This window comes from Miniopterus natalensis, chromosome 17, assembly GCF_054644295.1.
Source record: "Miniopterus natalensis isolate mMinNat1 chromosome 17, mMinNat1.hap1, whole genome shotgun sequence".
Lineage (NCBI taxonomy): Eukaryota > Metazoa > Chordata > Mammalia > Chiroptera > Miniopteridae > Miniopterus > Miniopterus natalensis.
Genome location: NC_142097.1, coordinates 8061156 through 8083415, shown reverse-complemented (window position 1 = coordinate 8083415; position 22260 = coordinate 8061156). Strand labels below are relative to the sequence as shown.

At 44.1% G+C, this 22260-nt stretch overlaps 1 protein-coding gene across 1 annotated transcript in view; it reads right to left on the bottom strand.

Annotated features, from left to right (window-relative positions):
- The window catches only part of LOC107544511 (myosin-13), a 47037-nt gene extending 25662 nt beyond the window's left edge, over nucleotides 1-21375 (bottom strand). Inside the window, exons 1-16 of the mRNA XM_087826467.1 lie at nucleotides 21172-21375; nucleotides 19120-19263; nucleotides 18879-19035; nucleotides 17365-17392; nucleotides 17164-17275; nucleotides 16235-16327; nucleotides 12134-12197; nucleotides 11943-12041; nucleotides 11736-11839; nucleotides 9313-9451; nucleotides 5943-6061; nucleotides 5055-5204; nucleotides 4765-4935; nucleotides 3676-3985; nucleotides 1551-1624; nucleotides 1367-1454 (exon numbers count right to left, since the gene is read on the bottom strand). Of these exons, the coding sequence (XP_087682593.1) occupies nucleotides 1367-1454; nucleotides 1551-1624; nucleotides 3676-3985; nucleotides 4765-4935; nucleotides 5055-5204; nucleotides 5943-6061; nucleotides 9313-9451; nucleotides 11736-11839; nucleotides 11943-12041; nucleotides 12134-12197; nucleotides 16235-16327; nucleotides 17164-17275; nucleotides 17365-17392; nucleotides 18879-19035; nucleotides 19120-19263; nucleotides 21172-21375 (2056 nt within the window). The remainder of the gene's footprint in view (nucleotides 1-1366; nucleotides 1455-1550; nucleotides 1625-3675; nucleotides 3986-4764; nucleotides 4936-5054; nucleotides 5205-5942; nucleotides 6062-9312; nucleotides 9452-11735; nucleotides 11840-11942; nucleotides 12042-12133; nucleotides 12198-16234; nucleotides 16328-17163; nucleotides 17276-17364; nucleotides 17393-18878; nucleotides 19036-19119; nucleotides 19264-21171) is intronic.
- Nucleotides 21376-22260: the final 885 nt, after the last annotated feature.

The window sequence follows — 22260 nt, the reverse complement described above, 5'->3', positions numbered from 1 at the left end:
TTTAACTTAGACTTCAGAACCTAACTGCCGCGAAAAAGAAATTCCACTTAAATATTGTAGGCCAGGGACTTTGGGGAATTACAGTTTCTGGTTTTAAGTAATAGTAATGATAATAATAATTTCCACATTATTATACATAACATTATTCTCATAATAATAATTATAATCGACAGCCGACATTTACTGAGTGTTCACAATGTGTTCAGCCCTGTTTTAAATGCTTGACTTGTACTCACTCATTTAATCTCCACCACCCTCTAAGGTGGGTTAAATGAGTTAATATTTACAAAGTGAGTAAACATTTTATAAGAACTCATGAAATAAATAAACGAATGAATAACTAAATGAATGAATGAATGAACACAAATGGTCTGCTTGCTTTTATAGAGCGGAAAGTTAAAGTATTCAGCGGTTACAGGTGGGATTTCTTTCCTCCGCCATCCAGTTCCTCTGCTCACTGTAACGTTGCCAAGGCAGGGCAGTTACTGTCGGGCCAGAAACCTGCGTTTGGGGTAGAACAGCCTGACTGGGGAGTGAGCTACCTTGTAGCCACAGCTCCTCATGATAGTTCATTTTTCTCTTTGTGACAAATGGCCCTGAAACACAGCTGTACTATAGGAATGCTTGTGAATCCAGAGTTGGGTGGGGGGAGGCCTGCCTTACTGCACTGTGCTCCCTGCACCATGGTCTCATCCTCAGTTTTCTCATCTGTGAGATGGAGATCGTTGCACTTTCTGCAAAGAACTATAATAAGCAGCCCAGATAATATAACAAAGTGATGGATGTACAGTATAGGCTCAGTGAACAGTTGTTATTGACTCTGTTTATTATGGAATACCTAAGATAATAATTTGCCAATTCTAGGGGTTCTTCACTTTGGAGGAAAGGGGACCACAGAACCCTTTAAGACCTTTGAATCCATAACCTTGTGAAAGTTATGGATTTCATGTGTCTATGTATGTATCCACATTACTTTAGATATGATATCACAGCAGGCATGCCCAATAAACTATACAAGATGCCCAGTTGAATTTGAATTTCAGATATACAGTGAATAACTTTTTAGTATAAGTATAGCCCAAATATTGCACACGGCATCCTTATACGAAGACATTTTTCATTGTTTATCTGAATTCAAATTTAGTGGGGCGTCTGATACTTTTATTTGCTAAGTCTGGCAGCTCTATTTCATAGACCACCTAGAGAGGTGACAGAGGCTAGAGAGCTTTCCTCAGGGAAATACAGGTGCAAGTGAACACACACACACACACACACACACACACACACACACACGCGTGTGTACACGCACACCTACAGAATTTTGCATACGTTTCAGGGAGCCCTGTTCTGATGGATTGTTACTCACCAGGAGTCTTGGTTTCATTGGGAATCAGACATCGCACAAAGTGAGGGTGAGTGCTCCTCAAGTTGGTCATCAATTTGTTTAAGTTTTCCTGGGACACAAACCAGAACAAGCACATTTACCTCAGCAGATGTTACTCTACTGGGCAAAACAATAACAGCTGAAAGTGGAAGGCGCCAACACGCACCCTGAACACGGCCGACACAGTCTGGAAGGAGGACCCCTTTTTCTTCCCGGCTTTCTTGCTTCCACTGGAGTCACCTGGGGACAGACACAGAGGGCATGAGATGCAGCTCTCAGGACACCACCTCTTCCCAGCCCTGAGGTTTTAGTTTTCTTTTGATATAAGAGACCCGAGGGATTTGTTTGTTTGCTTGTTTTATAATGTGCCTATGAACTACTTAGATTTGGGGACATGCATCTTTATCACTGTGGGAATGGGTGGGGTGGGACATGAGTGGCATTTAGTTGGGAGTATAACTGAGGATCTCAGTATCCAAGGGGAATCTTTTCTTTTAGAAATCAGACATGAGGTTCAACCAAGTCATTGGCAAGATGGAGACATTCCTCTTGAGGACTATGGCTTATCTCATGAGGCTACCTTTTATATATATATATATATATATATATATATATATATATATATATATATATATACACACATCTTTATAGATTTCAGAGAGAGGAAGGGAGAGGGAGAGAGAGATAGAAACATCAATGATGAGAGAGTCACTGATGTGCTGCCTCCTGCACGCCCCCTACTGGGGACCGAGCCCACAACCTGGGCATGTGCCCTGACCGGGAATCAAACCGCAGTCTCCTGGATCCTAGGTCAATGCTCAACCGCTGAGCCAGGCCCGGCCGGGCAAGGTTACCTCCTTTTATGCTCAAGTCCCTTCTGATCTCTTAATGAGGAAGTAACTGAAAGTAATACAACTGAGGATTCTCAAGAATATTCTACAGGTTGTTTTTTAAAATTCTTTTCTAAAAAAGGGAAACTTAATTTGGAGTCAGTGCCATTGGGTCTATTTTTCCTAATGGCTCAATTTCCAAGTTAGTCTCTAATATATAACCACGATTCGGTCCTGTGGAAAATGTCATGTCTTCAGTTTCCCCCGTACTCTTCTCACTCCCCTGTCCTGCCCCCGGGGCTGGCAAGGCTTCGTGTTTGGGTCGGGGCAGGAGGGGCAGGAGACGGCTTCCCCAGACCCACCGCACAGGGCCCTGCATCAGAGCCCTGGTGCTATCTCTCAGGGAGGTTATGCGACAGTTACTGAGCACCCCGATTAGATGAAAGGAAGGTCATGTTAGTTGTTCTAATTTAAACTCGCGCCCATTAATTTTTAAAAATGGCCTAATTATAGAATGAATGATTATATTGCATACCTTTTCAAATTAAAAACATAAATTTGTCAAATTTATGCGTTTAAGAGAATCCATGATCTTTAAACCCTATTTTGGGAATTATTTTAAAAATACATGTATGAATAACCTTAAATAGTGATACGGGCTTGTATAGTCACTTTGGAAAACAGTTTCTAGAAGTTCCTCAAAAAAGTTAAACATAGAGTTATCATATGACTCAGTGACTCCACTCCTGGGTATATACCCAGGAGAACTGACAACATATTTCAGCATTAAACTTGTATACAAATGGTCATATCAGCATTAATCATAATAGCCAAGAAGTGGAGACAACCCAAGTGCCCATCAATTAATCAGAAGATGGACAAATGTGCATATACATACAATGGAATAGTAGTCACCTATAAAAAGTAGAGAAGTCCTGATACTACAACATGAATGGTCCTTGAAAACATTAGGTTAAGTGAAACAAGCCAGACACAAAAGACCACATGGTGTATGATTTCATATGCAAAATATCCAGAGCAGACAAATCCATGGAGACAGAAAGTAGACCAGTTGTCCTTAGGGGTTGGGCAAGCAGGGAGTGAGCAGCGACTGCTAATGTGTTACAGAGGGAATGAAAATGTTCTTGAATTAGATAATGGTGATGCTTTTACAACCTGGGAAATATAGTAAAAACCGCTACATTTTTTAAATGGGTATGAGTTACATCTGAATAAAAAACTATTAGAGAATGTGGTATTGGCTACCACGTCCACTGAGAGGTTTTGTTTAGTTCCATAGAACTCAATCTCTTAAGGAAGGTGGAAAATAAGAGAAAGGAAAATGGAGATCAGAGACAGGCAAATACAGCTTGTGTTGCACTACTGACTCTTCATAAGCAGCTTTGGGTTATGAGTAATTACACAGAGATTTCCACAGGTTAAAGAAATTAAGAATTTCACCTGCTTCGGCACCAGCATAGTTGGAAAAAAGGAAGGACAGCAGCTTCAGTGAAGACTTCTGGTACAGCCCGACCACGGTCTCGTTCAGGGGGTCCTTGTTCTTGTCAAGCCAGCCGGCGATGTTGTAGTCCACGGTGCCCGCATAGTGCACCAGCGAGAAGTGGGCCTCAGCCTTGCCTTTGACAACCTTGGGCTTCTGGAAGTTGTTGGACTTGCCCAGGTGCTGGTCATACAGCTTGTTCTTGAAGGAGGTGTCTGTGGCCTTGGGGAACATGCACTCCTCTTCCAGGATGGAGAAGATGCCCATGGGCTAGAAAGAGCATAACAGGCAACACCTCAGTATTTAATACTAGTATATTCCAATGACTCCATTGTCTGCAGGAGCCAAAGTCAAGTTATTTGGTGCTGTTGCTCTGTTACTAGGAACACTGGATTGTAAGTCCTGTGAGAACAAGGCTCTTGGTCTGTTTGGTTCAACAACAGACAGTGCTAGACATACAGTATGTGCTTAATTAATATTTGTTGAACAAAAGTACATGGAATGAATTATGTGTATATAAATGTGACTCACTTTTAGCAGTAGGTTTACAAAAAATGTAGTTATGCACATAGACATAAAGTAGTATGAGTAATATTTTAAACAATCCTATCTGGATTTCTCAGTAGCCACCTCCTTCCAACATGACCAGTGCTCAAAACACTATGGAAATTCTTTTTAAGTTAATGTTATCTGTTGTTTTCACAGTGACATTGAACCTCACTGTTCCATGGTCCCTCCTCCATGGGTCCTTGGACACTCCAGGAAGGTAGGAAATGCCACAGTCCCTGCTGGGTCCCCATCACATTCTTGGGGATAACTGAGCCCTGGGATCTTAACCACCCATGCACCTCTCTAGGTGTCTGAACAGATTCTGGGTGCTTTCCAAACACTTAGCTTTTATGCACAAGAGGAGCCAGCTATCTGAGGGTTCACAGCCTCGGGGAGTGGGGTTGGGGCAGCAACGTATTAGCAGGCAGGAGTCAGAGCAAAGAGGTGATGGTCCCAACTACAGAGGAGCTGTCCCTGGGGAGTAGCATTTATTTCTCTACCTTCTCGATGAGCTCGATGCAGGCAGCCAGGTCCATCCCGAAGTCAATGAACTCCCACTCGATGCCTTCCTTCTTGTACTCCTCCTGCTCCAGCACGAACATGTGGTGGTTGAAGAACTGTTGCAGTTTCTCGTTGGTGAAGTTGATGCACAGCTGCTCCAGGCTGTTGTACTGGGTGTTTCAAATAAAAAAAGGTGTTAGCGTGAGTTTGGAAATTCAATGGAGATTCAGTAAAGCAGACACAAAGTGGAAGGGCCTTTTTAGGTCAGTCATCTACTGAAAAAACTCACATCAAAGATCTCAAAGCCAGCAATGTCCAAGACCCCAATGAAGTACTGCCTGGGCTGCTTGGTGTCCAGCTGCTGGTTGATGCGGGTGACCATCCACAGGAACATCTTCTCATAGACGGATTTGGCCAGAGCACCCACAGAGTTGGTCACCTTGAGGAAAGATCAGCCACTCAACCCTCAAATTAGGGTGTTTATGATTGTATTAAGTTGAAACACATGAAGTTGACGTCTTGAAGATTAAAAGCAGTTGGAAATTGACAATTTTATATAGTTCAACCTACTACTAAATTTTCTTGAGGCTTTGTCCAGCTCATAATATTTCTCCTTTCCTGAGAACTACCTCATTTATAAATTTAGTTTTCTAACCACCATGGTTATAGCACTTGACTCTAGCCCTTGGCCACACTTAATTGAACCAGAGGTGGGTATTCGATCCAAGTTGGGTTAAAAAGAATGTCTTTCCTGAAAATTTGGAATTAGAATTAAGACACTGGTCTCAGTCTCAGGGTGAGGCTGGAACCACAGAGATATAGAGTTGGGAGCTACGGGTTGGTCGTGGGCAAGAGAGCTGGAGAAAACTTATCTGCCTAGTAATGACACGACAAAAAAGAAGAGCCATGACATCCTATGGAGCCCAAGAGAAGGAGCTGGAGAGAAAGTGCCTGGCTCCAGAGGGCTCTTCAGTTTCTGCCTCCAGACCCTCGGGACACCCAAGCAACTCCCTGATTTGCATTCCTTGATTTACCCCTGAGGCCTAAGAACGAATTCCCCCTTAATGTTGAAGCCAGTTGCATATGTATTTCTGATACCTGCAACCAAAACAACTTTAAGGTGGTGGTCAAAATAGCAAAATAGCCAAGTCAGCTAGATTCAGAGCATCTCTATTACCTGCTGGACGTTTTGCCCTTTGGTGACATATTCATTCCCGACCTTCACCCTTGGGCAGCACAAGCCTTTCAGCATTTCTGCAGAATTCAGACCCATCAGGTATCCAGCTTTGTCAGCCACTGAAGGAAGAAGGGAAATGATATCACACAAAAGTAGCAGCTGCTAAAGTGTCCAGCGAGGCCCCGGGTCCTCCCAGAAATGATTTCTATAATCCATCTTGATGTTTTTATGTTCTCCTATGGGCACCAGACCTGACTTGACCAGTGAAGCTTAAATTTCATAGTCCAGGTTTTTAAAAAGTTTCAATTTGCCTTCTAGATGCAATCTTTAATTATAGGTTGATCTTGACCTCCTGGTATTTAAATTTCATTTGAAAATACAGTTACATAGTAATATTGGAGTCTGATAGTCCAACATAATGTTAAGCACCTTCTTAATTTGTGCAAGACACTGTACTAATAGCCAAAAGAGAAGTATAAAACCTTGACCCAGTCTTTTAAGTGTTGGTAGATGGTCAAAAGCAGTTGACTCTTGGCAACTTATAGTTCACCGAGAGTTCAGTTAATTTTGGGATGAACCTGGCTCCTGGCATTATGCTCATTGAGAAGGCAGAGAAGTGCTGGTCCCCAGGGGCAGCTCTCCCTTGGTGGAGACCATCACCTCATTGCTGGTTAGAGCATTAATAAAAATCCAGGGCAGTATTTGTTAAGCACTTGATAGGAGGCCAAATGCATGCTTGACTCCTTGCTCAAACTATCCTTTTGTCCTGCTGTGTCCACTTTGGTGCACGGTACCATTATTTGTCTAGTCACTTGAACTGAAAGCTTGGGGTGATTATGCCCTTCTTTCTCACACTGACATGCCTGTGTTCAAACAGGCACCGAATCCTGCTCATTTCACTTTCAAAATAGCTGGCATCTCTTGTTTTCAAGAGTTGTGGGTATGGAATAGTATGGTGACAGGGAGCCTGGGCTCTAGAGTCAGACTACCTGGGTTCAAACACTGTTTGTGCTTCCTTATGCCTCAGTGTTGTCATTTGTAAACTGGGGAACAATGACAGTGCCCCATTGGTTGGGTGTTGTGCAGCGGGTCTGGTGTACAGTGAGCACTCAGTGAGTGTTGCCTTGGGTCGGTATCATCGTCAGGGGAGCTCAGTCCCCCACCACAGAGCTCCACCTTCCCCTTTTCCAGGCTCTTCTTCATCCTGAACACTGAGCACATGGCTACCAGCACTGGGAGAGGGCCTGGGACCCTGCTGTCATATATATAGCAATGTTGTCTGCTCTTGCTGAAGAGCCTGATACATTTTTTTCTAAGGTCCCACCCTCTTGGTGAGTCTGACTGCTTCCAGATTGATTCCAGGTTGTCACACATGTGTCTCCTGCTACTTGCAGCATCCATGGCTTCTTGTGCCTACCACATACATTCTAAACCACTTATCCTGGCACTCAAGGCCTTCCTAAATGGATGCCAAAATAACCGCTTTTATTCTCATCTCTTATAAATCCACTACACACGTCCTCTTCTGTACCCAAAGTGGACCACTCGCTGGGCCTCAGTCCCCATCACGTTCCTTCCTCTGCCCCCTTGCTCATGACTTTTCTTCTGACTAGACTGCCCTCTCACCCTCACCTTTCAGAAACCTACCCGTCCTTCAAAGTCCCTGTCAGTGCCCCTTCCTCCATTTCCAAGCCTCTTGGGGCTGAGGCAGAGGGGAATTGATGCCCTGGTTACCCCATTCAGAAGTGCTTCCTGCTCCCACACTGAGTTTCTCTCCTGTTACCTCACATGTGCACCACTGCGATAGGCGGGATACCAAGATGGTGCCCAAGATTTGCGCCCTTGCCCTGCTGTACATTCCCCATATAATCCCCTCTAGTTGCATTTGGTGAAACCCATGAATGTGATAGGATATTATTCATGTGATAAGGTTACTAATCAGCTGATTTTGAGTTACTGAAAAGAAATATTATCTTGGGGCAAACCTAACCTAATCAGGTGGTCCTTTATGGGCATTGATAAAGTCATAGATATATTCTTGGCCTTTAGTTCAAGGCTATTGCTCCCTTCTAGCATCTGGGGTTTAGCACGCACTCCTGCATGTGGAATGCAGTGCGAGAGACAGAGGCCCCACGGCCGGGCATCTGGTGCGTGGGTTCTGCAGCTGTTAGCCCCTCCCATTGCCCGCGCCCCATCTCCAGGCCTCTTGGGGACGAGGCCAGGGGAGCTGACACACTGTAATGAACTAGCTATGAATAAGGGGAAAGGGGCAGAGGCAAGGCCAGCTATTATGGGCATGCCGTCTGTGCAGCTTTCCAGGAAGCTGCAACTTAGATACACGCCCAGCAAAGTCTGGGTGAAAAAGGAAGGTGCTTGTGTTTCAGTCACACCTGGGAACAGGTCATTGGCCAGAGTAGGTGCGGCCACTGCAAGCCCCGGAAGGTCTGAGATACTTAATCTCCTAAACAAAGGCGTTTGCTCCCTTGCTTGCGGGTGCTTGACTCCTGGCCTGCGGGGCTCTCACACTCCCGAATTTGCCTGCATGACTCAAGGCCATATGGACTCCACACTGTGGACTGATGGACTGTAACTAGCCTAATGCTAAACCGGACCCAGCTCCACCATGGAACAGAAACTCTGGACACTGGCTTTGCTTTTAGCTCTAATGAATCCCCAGCTGCACCTCTTCCAGGACTGGATTAAGGAAAATGGGATTTTACAACCTGAGGGATATAATTCCATGCAAATAAAAATCACTCATCCTCCCATATGAGTCTCAGAAAATTATTTTTCTTGAAATATCATAAGGACCCCACTCCCACTTGCAATAAAGGTCATCCATGCATTTCTCTGATAACAGAATGGTGAAATCATCCATATGAGAGTCATGAACAGGAAGATTTGTATAGCAGTCCTTTGTTCAGCGTCAAGTTCAATAGATGTCAGAGTGGAAGAGAAAGTGATGGGAGGCTGAAACCTAGCTGCCACCTTACTAAAGGCTTTGTCTTAGGTCCAGTGATTAAGAAAGTGTTCTGGATGTTAATAGCGATAGGCACAGAGAGAAGGTGAAGTTCACGTAACCATCTCCTCTCATAAATGTCCACCTTAAAATAACAGGTAAACTGATGGTGACAGTTAGCAGCGTAGATGGTAATTATTTGCTTATGAGAATTATGCCTTTTGTTTTCCAAGGATTCACCAGTATAGGATTCCTTGACTGAGTGAAGGAATGTCTACAATGAGCTTTGGACAACTTAAGTTTGGTTTGTACAATTTTTGAAGAGCAGCTCTTGAGATGAACACGAAGCTTATCTCACACACGAACACAGAGGGAGAGTCAAATCCCAGTCCCCTTCCCAGATGCGGTTACCTTCGGTGCCATCGGGCTCTGCCTGCTCCTCCCGCTGCTTCTGCTTGAACTTCATGTTCCCATAGTGCATCACGGCCCCTGTGAGCTTATAGATCCCAACTTTCTCCTCGGAGCTGAAGCCTAGGATGTCAATAGCATTCTGGGGATTAAAAAAAGGACAGCTGTCACAGCAGGTCTCAGGGATCTGAACACAGCTTTTCCCTGGCAAAGACCTCACCCTTTTTGTATCGCACGTGAGACAGCTTTTGCCTAAATAAGTGATGAGAGATGAGGGTCTAGTAAGTTACGGGTTAAAACTCTTTCTTTATTTTCACATGTTTGTGTGGGTGGGTGGAGATTGTGGGAAGAAAATGTGAATAACTGTATTCTTTTATTCAATAAAACCTGATTTGGGGGATATTTTCTGGATGAGCCATTGGGAGCCATTGTATGATACAGGGAGATGGAAATCTTATAGATAGTGTCTGAGCAATGGTGTCCAACAGCTTGAGAGCTTGGCATTGTAATCCAGGAATTCCTGTTGTTCAGAATCAAGACAATATGGCATCATAAGATATCAGAACTGGAAGGGAAGGTCATCAAAGAGAACTCTACCATTTTTCAAATGAGAAAGAACTAACTTTCGCAAAGCCTTTCTATGTATTAGGCATGGAGTGAGGCACCATCCATATGATACCTCATCCATACGAAAACCTCATAGGTGTACAGAGTTTTCTAAATCTCCAGGTGAATAATAGAGGTTCTCAGAAGGGTAAGTAATCTGCCCCAAGTCATATAGGCAGGATGTGATAAGAAGGGGACTGGAGATAGCACTGAGTCATTTCAGAGCTATAGCAGTTGCTGGCTTGGTTTTATAACCACTTGGCCCACCTTCTAGTACAAAGATTTAAACTAGAAAATCCTTCTCTGGGGTATACATATTGATTATATAGCTGGATTTGGAGGCTGAGACTAATCGATGTCCATTGGTAGAGTTGAAACATGTCTGCTGAGCTGGTGGGACAGGTCCAGTAGGTCAATGTCAGCAGAATGGTATGGAAGAGTGAAGATCTCTTGGTGTGGTGCCCTCTTTTGGTGGAGGGAGAGTTCACCCCAGGAGGTGACTAAGGGGAGGAGATTCTGAGGCCATGATGACCTACCCCCATATCCCACACCAGCAGATGCATATCTGTGTTGTAGGGAGGGTTCGATAAACTGAAAGGAACCAGGCGAAAGCATTACTGTCTGGGTGCCTTTTGGAGAAAGCAGTCCCTTAGAGGGAGCAATCCCCTTCTTGGCCATAAACCCTCATGCAGGAGAAGCCCCATGGGAGGGGGAAACAACAGCAGCCCTGACAGCAGGAGATCTACAGGGAGGACCTGAGTCCCCCTGTGACTTTTAGAATTATGTGGGAGGGCCTTTCTCAGGGGTTGCAGGCTTTGCATCAGCCATTGACCTGCCCTTTCTGTGCCATCAGTTGGTAAAGGCTGAGGAAACCTGGTTAAAATTTTATAATGGTTGGATTGAAGTTAACTGAAGCTCGTTTGATCATGAGCATTTTCTACTTGCTTTAAAATAATTAGCATCACCTGAAAACACCACAAAAGGAAGGCCAAGAAGCTGGGCACCAGGCCATGCTCCTAGGATGTCAGACAAGACCCCTTTCCAGGCTCTTGTAGATTCTATGAGGGCAGAGCCAGCAGGGGTGAAGATTATTTGCTCAGAGATGGTGCATTTTAGTTAAAAATGCAAATTCTGTAGTTGAGCAGACCTGGGTTCAACCACTTTCTCTGTCATTTACAAACTTGTGTCTCCAAGCAAATTATGTATTTTTTCTAAGATTCTGTTTCCAGCTTTGTAAAATGGGGGCCATAGTGGTACCTCTCCCAGAAGGGGTGTGAGGCTAAACCGAGGCCCTGCAGTCAAAGGCTCTTATCTTAGTTCCTAGCACATGCAAGTGCTCAGTGGATTGTGTTATTGTTATTATAGTTGTCAACCCTGTAGATCCTCCCTCAAGCAGAAGGCGAGAGGCCTGACAGGCTGCTGAGGAGGTGGGGCCTGAGCTCAAGGTGGTGGCAGCAGGAGGAATGGAGCCGCTGCTACAGGCTGGGGTTGTCTCTTTCTGCTTTATACTTTTCTGCAGTTTCTAAATTTTCTTAAAGAGCCATTTAGGTGGCTTTGTAACCTGAAAACTTCCAACGAAACCTTTACAAACCTGGCACGTGCAAAAATTTGCTTTAAAATGCTAGAGAATGGAACAGAAGTCCTGCTTGGAGAACTTTCTGAAGTGGAGCTCAGTGGGGAGGGTGCTAGTTCTCTGTGCTCTTGGGTATAATCGCCCAGCAGCCCTGGATCCCAGTTTTCTCATTAGGTCTCTAAGGTGCCTCTCAGTTCATAAGCTCAATAATTCTATGCTTAAATCAATCAGTCAACACAATGCTCACATCAGTCGCCAGCAGTTCTTCACTGTCATCGATGCTGGCCACCGTGACCTCTCCTTGGCTCACGAAGGGGAAGTCGAAGGGATTGGTTGAGATCAGAAGCAGGTCTGTGAAACACGAGAGCCCTTTAGCATCTCAGGTACCACTTGCTCTGGTGTTTTTTTCAATGTGACTGATTGGGAAGATGAGAACAATAATCTAAGAACTTACCAATTAGTTCTGGCTTCTTGTTTGACATGATTTGGTAAAAAATATGATAGCTTCTCTCACTGGATAACTGAAATGTCACTCTGGATTTTTCTAAGAGATCTAAGGTAACAAAAAATAATGTGATTTCAAGTTCCCGAGAGATGCTTTTGTGGCCAAATACCAAGGTATCAAATAGAGGGGGTTAGACTCACAGGTTTCAATGTCTGCCGATGCCAGTTTTCCTGTGGCTCCAAAATGAATCCGAATGAACTTCCCCTGTCCAATGGTGGGTTGACAAACACCACAGTTATGTCATTTAGATGGTACAGTGGCTGGCCTCTACCAGGTGTTACCACAGATGGGTAGGAAGTGTAGGGTCAGGGAAGAAGTAATGTCAGGAGCGTGAGGACTTCCTTTCACTGTTTGCCTGGCACCCAGAGTCTCCAAGTTGGGTCAGCCAAGACTCAGGCAGCTCTACCCAAAGTGCCTGGCCCTGTACCTACAGCTCTGGGGATCCCAAAGGCTCCCTCTCCAGCTCTCTGCTTGGGACCACCTCACCTCTCCTTGGTTTATCCTGCTCTCATGTACCTGGATTCTCAAAGTCTTTTATTTTTTTGACTTTTCGTTGAATGTATTGGGTGACATTAGTTAATAAAATTATATAGGTTTCACCCTAGCCAGTTTGACTCAGTGGTTAGAGAATCGGCCCGTGGACTGAAAGGCCTCGGGTTTGATTCCGGTCAAGGGCATGTAGCTCTGTTGCAGGTTCGATCTCCGGCCCCATCAGGGCGTGTGCAGGAGGCAACCAGTTATCGTGTCTCTCTCATATCAATATTTCTCCCCCTCTCTCTCTCCCTTCCACTCTCTCTGAAAAGTGATGGAAAAAATATCCTCAGGTGAGGATAAAAAAATTACATAGATTTCAAGTGTACGATTCTATGATACATCATCTATATTATGTGTTCACCACCCCAAGTCAAGCCTCCTTCCATCACCATTTATCCCCCTTCACCCTCTTCTTCCTGCCCCCGCCCCCTTTTCCTCTGGTAATCTCCATACCGTTGTCTGTGTCTATGAGTTTTTTCTTAATTCCTTCCTTTTTCATCCAGCTCCACCCCCGGCCGCCAGTTCCCTCCCCTCTGACAGCTGTCAGTCTCTTCTCTGTCACTATGAGTCTGTTTCTATTTTGCTTGCTTGTTTATTTTGTTCATTAGATTCCACATATAAGTGAAATCATATGGTACTGGTCTTTCTCTGACTGGCTTATTTCACTTAGCATAATACCCTCTAGATCCATCCTTGTGAAACGTCAGATTTCCTTCTTTTTTTTAAGGCCAAGTACTATCCCACGGTGTAAATGTACCACAGCTCTTTTATCCACTCATCTACTGCTGGGCACTTGGGCTGCTTCCAGTCTTGGCTATTATGAATAACGCTGCTGTGAACACAGGGGTGCAAATATTCTTTCAGATTGGTGTTTTGGGTTTCCTTGGGTATATTCTCAGAAGTGGAATTGCTGGATCATAAGGCAGTTCTTTTTTTAATTTTTTGAGGAAACTCCATACTGTTTTCCACAGTGGCTGCATCAATCTGTATTCCCACCAACAGTGCAGAACAGTTCTCTCTGCTCCACATCCACACCAACACTTGTTTGTTGATTTATTGATGGCAGGCATTCTGACAGGTGGGAAGTGATATCTCATTGTGGTTTTAATCTGCATCTTTCTGATGATTACTGACGCTGAGCATCTTTTCATATGTCTATTGGCCATCTGTATGTCCTCTTTGGGGAAGTGTCTGTTCAAGTCCTTTGCCCATTTTTAAATGAGATTGTTTTTTTCTGGTATTGAGTTGTATAAGTTCTTTACAAATTTTGGATATTAACTCCTTATCAGATGTACAATTGGCAAATATGTTCTCCCATTCAGTGGGTTGTCTTCATTTTGTTGATGGCTTCCTTTGATGTGCAAAAAGTTGTTAGTTTGATGTAGTCTCATTTGTTGTTGTTTTTTTTTATCCCTTGCCCAAGGAGATGTATTAGAAAAAATATTGCTATGATAAATGTCCGAGATTTTATTGCCTATGTTTTGTTCTAGCATTTTTATGGTTTCAAGTCTAACATTTAAGTCTTTAATCCATTTTGAGTTTATTCTTGTGTATGGTGTAAGAAGGTGGTCTAGTTTCAGTTTTTTGCACATATCTGTTCAATTTTCCCAACACCATTTATTGAATAGACTGTCTTTAGCCCATTGTATGTTCTTGCCTCCTTTGTCAATATTAATTGACCATAAGGTGTGGGTTTATTTCTGAGCTCTCTCTTCTGTTTCATTGATCTATATGTCTGTTTTTATTCCAGTACCATGTTGTTTTGATTACTATGGCCTTGTAGTATAGTTTATCAGGTAGCATGATTCCTCCAACTTTGTTCTTCTTTCTCAAGATTGCTGAGACTATTCAGGTCCTTTTGTAGTTCCATATAAATTTTTGGCATATTTGTTTTAGTTCTGTGAAATAGGCCATTGGTATCTTGATAGGAATTGCTTTGAATCTATAGATTGCTTTGGGTAGTATAGACATTTTAATGATGTTAATTCTTCCTATCCATAACACGGTATATGCTTCCACTTATTTGTATCTTGTTCATTTCTTTCTTCAGTGTTTTATAATTTTTTGAGTACAGGTCTTTCACATCCTTGGTTAAATTTTCAAACTCTTCATAACACTTTTGACTATATGGTTGGACCATCTGCCTGACTTCTTTTTGCTTCCTGCTGTTAATTCTGAGATTTCTTGCCTCAGTTTTCCTTACTGCTTACTATAGGCAACCTATCTCCCAGGCTCAAGACAGGCTCTCTGGCTCCCAAAAGACCCACTCAAAGTCTGAGTTCTCCCCTTGGTAAAATTGTGTGTGTGTGTGTGTGTGTGTGTGTGTGTACTCCCTTCTTACCTTATTTGCTAAAGTTGTCTTACCACACTGTGAGCAAATTTGAGGGCAAAATGTTGCCTTCCCTGTTTACTCACAGTCTGACATGTAGTTGGTACTCAAGAATATTCTCAATATTTTCTGAATAAAGCTTAAGAAGAGTTCATGAAGGGTCAGTGGAGATATATTTGAATTATAAGTGTTGGGTCTTCAGTATTTTTATCCGCTTAAAGGAAAATGATGGAAAATTTTGTCTGCACATGTCTGTTTGGAGGGTTAGAGGTGGGCAGAATAACCAGAATGATTATGACTTCTGGGTCAGAGTCAAGAGGAAAGACCTTGGACAAAATAAATGGGAGTGAGAATGGGAATTACCTGAAAGCACTGACTTCCACTTTAAGCTGGTGCCACGTTAGTCCAATAACTACTTGGTCCAAGTATGTGTAACACATCTCTACTGTGTAACACATCCCCAGATCCCCTGCAAGGAAGTTTAGTTGTGCACTGGGAAGACAGATGTGCAAATGGGCAATGCACAGAGGACCAAGGGGAAGAAAAACAGGTCAGGGCTTGGAGCCACAGTCTTTAATTCATGAATCTACTTTCTTATCAAATACCATTTTATCTTAGGGAGGTAGCAATAAAATGCAAGCTAGAGATCATCCAGTTATTAATATGTGTGAAGTTTTGATGCACTTTTGCAACTACAGGCGTAAATGAAGGCTTCACCTCAGGGTTCTTGCTCCACTAGTCAGTGAAATTAGGTAGAAGGCTGGATTTTTTTTTGTATTTTGTGTGGGGATTTTTTTTTTGGTTTATGCTTATGTTTTTGTTTTTTCCAGCTTGGAAGTAAATACATCTTTGATTGAGCTAATCCTAAATGAAAAGCTGATGGATGAACATATCCTTCAACATCAACTTATTCCCAATTTTTGAGCTTTTTGCCTTCAACAGGTTTTCGCTACACCCAATGCCTCCTGACTTGGAGGAGTTCAAATCTGCTAACTTAATTCACACTAAGGCTTCTGTGGCTAATAAGTCAATGGATATTGCTAAATAGACTTCTGCACTTTAAAATGTTTCCATTAAGAGACACCAAATTTAGCATAAAGGAATTGCTCTCCTCTTGTGGAATCTAAATCACTGATTCAGGATGCTCTGAGGTGATGTTCCCTAGCTAGGGAAGAACAGTTAAATCTTCCCTCTGCCAGGAACAAGCCAACACTGTCTTCAAAATGCATGAGAATATCCCAGTTCGGTAGATTGATGGGAATCACCTGGGGATAAAATAAGGCCAGGTATACTCTAGTTTATGTGACAATTTTCATATCTAGCACTGGAAGAAAGGGCCAGGTTTTGGAGGATAGTTTAAAATTGGACTGGGTCTTACAAATCTCGAGGAGTTGTCATTCCTCACGGTCTTGGCATTTCCAAAGGCCTCCAGCAGGGGGTTGGCCTGGATGATCTGATCCTCCAGTGTCCCCTAGTAATAAACAGGAAAAGAAAAGAAAGGACACTGAACGTCTTCTGAAGTAGCCCCTAGTGACTCAAAAGTGTGAATGCTCTGGGCAGGGCCCAGGGAAAGATGTTGACCAGCTCAGCCTGGTGGCCAGTGCAGATGCTCAAAGTCTACCCACAGCCCTACCTCACCCGAGGAGTCTTCAAGGTCCCACCTAGAGAGGGTCTTATGTGTACAACATCAGAGTGACTTCTGCCACATCAGATTCCAAGCTCCGTCTTGATTTCTCTGGCTGTCTTTCTTTGATAATATTTCATTGTAAATCATGGATTTTTAGAGTATATATCTCTGTTACTGCATGAATCATGACCCATCCAATATAGACATTTGGGTTCATAAATATAAATAGGATGTGAGCCATGAAGGTGACCCAAGAGATCATATGATAGGAACCCAGTGGTTCTCAAAAGAAATTTTAAGTAGCAAAAAATATTTCATGAGACTGATTCCTCAGAAGTCCACTTATAAAAAATAGAGTTTTTACCCTCCCCCCCCTCCCCCCGCCATGATTGCCTATCGTTCTGGCTCCAGAGCAGTTTGGAAACTACTCTTGGTAATTCACATATTCTCTGGATTGAGAACCACAGGCCCAAACCATTCCTTCTCCAGAGGAGGATGTGGAGTTGCTCAAGGTCACTGGGCTGTTATTGACGGAGCCGGCACAAGAGCCTGAGTCCACTAGGTGGAATCCCATAAGCACCGCTGGAGCTAGACCTTGTGCTGTGCACTCTGCTGAGCACAGAGCTCCGTGTACGCTTGGCACTCCCCCAGCAAGCCTCCAGGTGCAGGAAGTTGCTCACCTGCATTTTGCCCGGCTGTTGCTCCTTCCTTTTGTCCCCAGTAACTGCAATTGTTGCAAAGTACTGGATGACACGCTTGGTGTTCACTGTCTTCCCTGCACCAGATTCTCCGCTGTTGGTTTAAAAGTAAGTGAAATAAAGGAGAGTGGAAGGGGTGGCACTGGTGTCCAAGTCATCATGGTGCAAATACAGGTTACTCACGTGATGAGAATAGACTGGTTGTCTCGGTCTAGAAAGGCATATGGAAACAAAACAAAATAAATAAGCAATAAAACTGAGAATATAAAAGTTGGGCTACGTTGGGGGTGGTTAGAGTCTGGCTTTGCCATGAACTAGAAATGTGATAATTTGGGCATGTCTAATCTGCTTTGAGATAATTTGTGCAGATTTCCCAAATGTGTAACATAGCATGGGAAGTGAATCCCACAGTGTGAAAGTCATTTGTGTTCATAGATCTTAATTCCTCAGTAGCACTTTCTCATCTCCCTTTTTAACAAAGAAAGTGAGTCTCAGACTCAGAGCTTGTGAGAAGCCACATCTTCTAACTAGATTTTGTGGGCACTGACAGGTTGGCATTGCATTTTTCTTCTACCTTTACCTTCACCTTCTACTTGTGAAAAGTGATGGTTTTCCATTTACAATAATGTTATGGGTTGAGTCTCTCCCTCCTCAATTCATATGGTGAAGTCCTAACCCCCAGTACCTCAGGATGTGAGCTTATTTGGAAATAGGGTCATTGTAGATGCAATTAGTTAAGATGAGGTCATCCTGGAGTAGGTGGACTCCTAATCCAATATGACAGGTGTCCTTAAAAAAGAGGAAATTTAGAGACAGATGCACACAGGGAGAAGGCCATGTGAACATGAAGGCAGAGGTCAGGGTAGTGCTTCTACTAGCCAAGGGACACAAGATTGCCAGCAAGCCACCAGAAGCTACAGGAGAGTCATGGAGCAGATTCTCTCCTCAGCCCTCAGAATGAACCAGCTCTGTCTACACCTTGATCTCAGACTTCCAGGCCCCAGAGCTGCGACAATACATTTCTGTTGGTTAAGCCCCTAGTCTGAGGTACTTGGTTACTGCAGCCCCTAGGAAGCTACTATAAGTAGTGATACTAATCTTCCTTCTGAAGCTGATGTAGTTTTAGTCAGTTGGAAGAGCAATATTAAGCAAGCAGAATTGACTAGGATTGTGAATGTGAGATGGGAATGACTGAATTTGGATGGCATTATAGTAGATGACTTTTGAGTGTGGTCAGATCCCAGCTTCTAGCTATATCTGTGCCAAATCAAGTCAGGTAAAAGTTGAACAGGCAGAAGTGATACTAGGCCTGACAGAGTGATGGTATTATCACACCTCTATTGCTTGTGTCATTCTGGAAATCTAGTGAAAAGAAAGAGAAGCCTGAGTTTGGGGAGGAAGACAGGTGAAGGGACATTGCTGTGTCCCTTTCTCCAACTTTGCATTCCTAAGTGGTTACTAACATAGTATGCCCACGTTGTGGGGTGCTTTGGAGATTGGAGCAGGCGCCTCTTTGTGTTCCACATTCCCCCAAATAAGCCTGTGTTTATGGAGGATATTGCACCTCTGGTTTTCCATCATGAAACCATCTGAATCTCCAAAGGTCACCTTGATCCTTGATCCATTCAGATGACCGAGGCCTGTGAAGGGCTCGAATTATTAACTATGAACTAATATGTATTGAAGGAATCACTCACCAGTCAGCATGAACTGATAGGCATTGTCCGAGATGGAGAAGATGTGGGGCGGGGCCTCCTGGCGCTTTTTGCCTCGGTAGGCAGACACCACCTCGGGGTTGTACACCGGCAGCCACTTGTAGGGGTTGACAGTGACACAGAACAGGCCTGAGTAGGTCTGAGAAAATCAGAAAGTGCAACATGTGGATTTTGTGTTTACTTGGAGAGATAAAAAGAATAAAAGATGTGGAAGGGCGCTCACGTAGATCATCCAGGCTGCATAGCGCTCTTTGAGGTTGTACAGCACAGCAGGCTCGTGGAGGTGGGTCATCATGGCCATGTCCTCGATCTTGTCAAATTTGGGAGGGTTCATGGGGAAGACTTGGTCACTGTTCAGAGTCAGTGTCTGGTTATTAAGAGGAAGAGCACATGATGAGTGTGGAGGGGATGATCTGTACCCCACTCTACTGGTGTGGAGGAAGCAGAGAGATTGCAGTGCAATTACCCCAACACCATGGATAATCTTATGCATCATTTCCATGCCCAGAGATGATCCACAAATAACTGTCCCTGATTAACCTAATTCTGGTCAAACTGCGTAACTAATTCAGATCTGATGCCCCCAGTCAACATGCCATTCTGTGTGCCAGGAGTGGGTTATAGGTGTGCAGAGCGATAGAATCCTTCAGCCCTTGGGGTCCAAGTGGGACTTAGGATGGCCACAGAGAGGAAAACTTGCCTCAGTTTATCCCATTTCCTGTGAGTGCTAGGATGAGACAAAGTTCAGAAGGTTGGAAAGAACTACTCCAATGTATCCTGTGCATCTCCCCCTCAGTACCTCTGCTCATGTGGGTTCCTTTGTCTGGAACATCTTTATTGAAATGATGTCTAGAAAATCTCAAAGTTCAGCTCAAGTACCACCTCTTCCATAACGTGTTTCCTCTCTCTCCTGTCTTTTCAAGACTTTGATATATTTTTTAAAATCTTCACCCAAGGATATGTTCATTGATTTTTAGGGAGAGAAGAAGGAAGAGACACAGAGAAAGAGAAACATGGATATGAGAAACATCAATTGGTAGCCTCTCGTACACACCCAACCGGGGATCGAACCTGCAATCCTTTTGGTGCACAAAAGGATGCTCCAACCAACCAAGCCACTTGGCTGGGGCTAGACTCTCACAAGTTTTTGCACTTCTGCTCTGGTAGTTAAAACCTTTGGACTTGCATCGTAGTCCATGGCTGAACAATATTTTGAGACTATTATTTAATTTTCTCCTTTGTCTGTTTTCCTACCTTTCTCCCCCATTCAAGCATACCACTGGCTCTGCACTCCATTACAAGGGAGAGGTGAAAAATAGGGCAGAAAAGAGAAAGAGCCTATAGGATTTCTGGCTTTTGTTTTCCAAAAGCCTAAGTCACTAGAAGAACATTGAGGGTTTTACTGAGAAGAGAAAAGAAAGGGGATTTATTGGTATAGATCAAATCTCTTGAGGAAAGAAGACTCTTCCACCCACTGCCCTACACTGGGGATACACCCAAGGCAGCAGGAGGGGAGATGAAATGTCTGTGAATTCTGAAGCTTCAGATTCTGGGACATGTTTCCTAGCAGATCCTTCCGGGAGACAGTGAGACCCCAATGTGGTTCTGAAAATGTGGCACAAGCCTGGGGGGTGGGTAGGCAAGAATGATGGAAGAAAGCTTATTTTTTAAATGTACATTTTCCTGGTGAAAAGAGGCTGAAATCAGAGATTAATTTCAATATATATTTTTAAAAAGCTCTGTCTTGTTTGCCTGAGTCTGTGGCCTGAAGTCATACCTGCCATGTACATCTTGACTTCTACATAGATGATAAGCTTCGGGAAGGCAGGTGCTGAAATTTGCTTACATTTGGAAAGTGATGGACACTGTGGCCTAGACATGCTGGGCGTCCAGTAGGAACTGAATTGAATGGTGCACTGTAATTCTCTACATTAAATGAGGCGTTGTCTCCGGAGCTCCGCTAAGTCCCTCTGGAGGCTGGGGAGCTATATTTGGCCAGCCCACCCAGTAGCAATCAACACCACTCTCTTTCTTAAACAGTCCAAGCTCTTCCACCCTTACCTTCCCCTCTCTCCAAGGCAAACATCACAAACACTCTCAAAGCCCAAGCCCTTAGAGAAGCAGCAGGAGCGAAGGTGTGTGCGAGGGCAGTTTTCGCCTGCTGCTTCCCTGGATGAATGTCCGAGTCCTACGGCCCAGTGTGCAATTCCCAATATTCCACCCAAGGAAAAGGAGACTTCCCCGATTATCAGCGACATCTGAGACCAACACTTACCCGGTCATCGAGGGTCTTGACTGTGACTTTGTCATCTTCCCTGCTCTGAATCATACCTTTCACGTACAATTCCTTGTCGTCCACTGCAAAGCAGGCTTTCTTAGAATCGAACGGGCGGTTCTGCGCTTCAATTCTCTCCTTTTCTGGTTTCCGCAGATAGGGAGCAGCTTCTCCGAAAATGGCCATTTCTGCATCAGAGCTCATGATTGCAGGGGGCTGGGAAGAGAAGAGGTGGTCTGCTAAGTCCAGAGTCTGGGGAACAGTTGAATCTGAAGGGCCCACGCTGTTATTTCCACTCAGACAGGTAGCCAGATTGACAAGGTCCTGGAATTAACTAGGTCCTGAGGAGTCTAAGACTGGGTCTAGGGGCCTAGAGCGGACAAGTGGGAATGAGTTCAAGGGGATATTTTACTCTAAGGAAAAAGTTTGAGGAGTTGTTTTCATGTCTGAGTGTTGATTCTGGGAATCTCTCTTGGTTCACCAGAATTTCCTGGAAGGCTTGTTAAGACATAGATTACTAGGCCTCAACCCCAGAGATTTTGATTCATCAGGCCTGGGATGGGGCCTGAGAACCCGCATTTCCAGTGAGTTCTTAGGAGTGCTGATGCTGCTGGTCCAGGGACCACACTCTCAGAACTGCTGGCCTCCTACTGCAAGTGTGGTCCTGGGACCTGTTAAGTCAGTGTCACCCAGAAGCTTGTTAGAAATTCAGAACCTCAGACTCACCCCAGGTGAGAGTCAGAATCTGCATTTTTAGAAGATCTTCAAGCGATTTCTACGCACAGCAGAGTTGAAAGTACTGGGCCTAGTGCAGTGATCTCCAGACTTTAGTTGTGTGTTGCGGTGCTAAGGTGTGACAGTGTTTGATTAGATTAATAGCTGCCTTGGACTCACTGCCCTGTGTGTGTGTGTGTGTGTGTGTGTGTGTGTGTGCTACTAAGCATCTCTCTACCCCAGCTCCCACTCTCTCCCAAACCATCCCCCGTTCATTGGCCCTTCTCTATGTGTTTTCCCTGCTTAGCAGCCAGAAAACCTGGCTGAAAGTCAGAGCACTGAACTCGTCAAACCACTTAACTCCTCCGGCCCCTG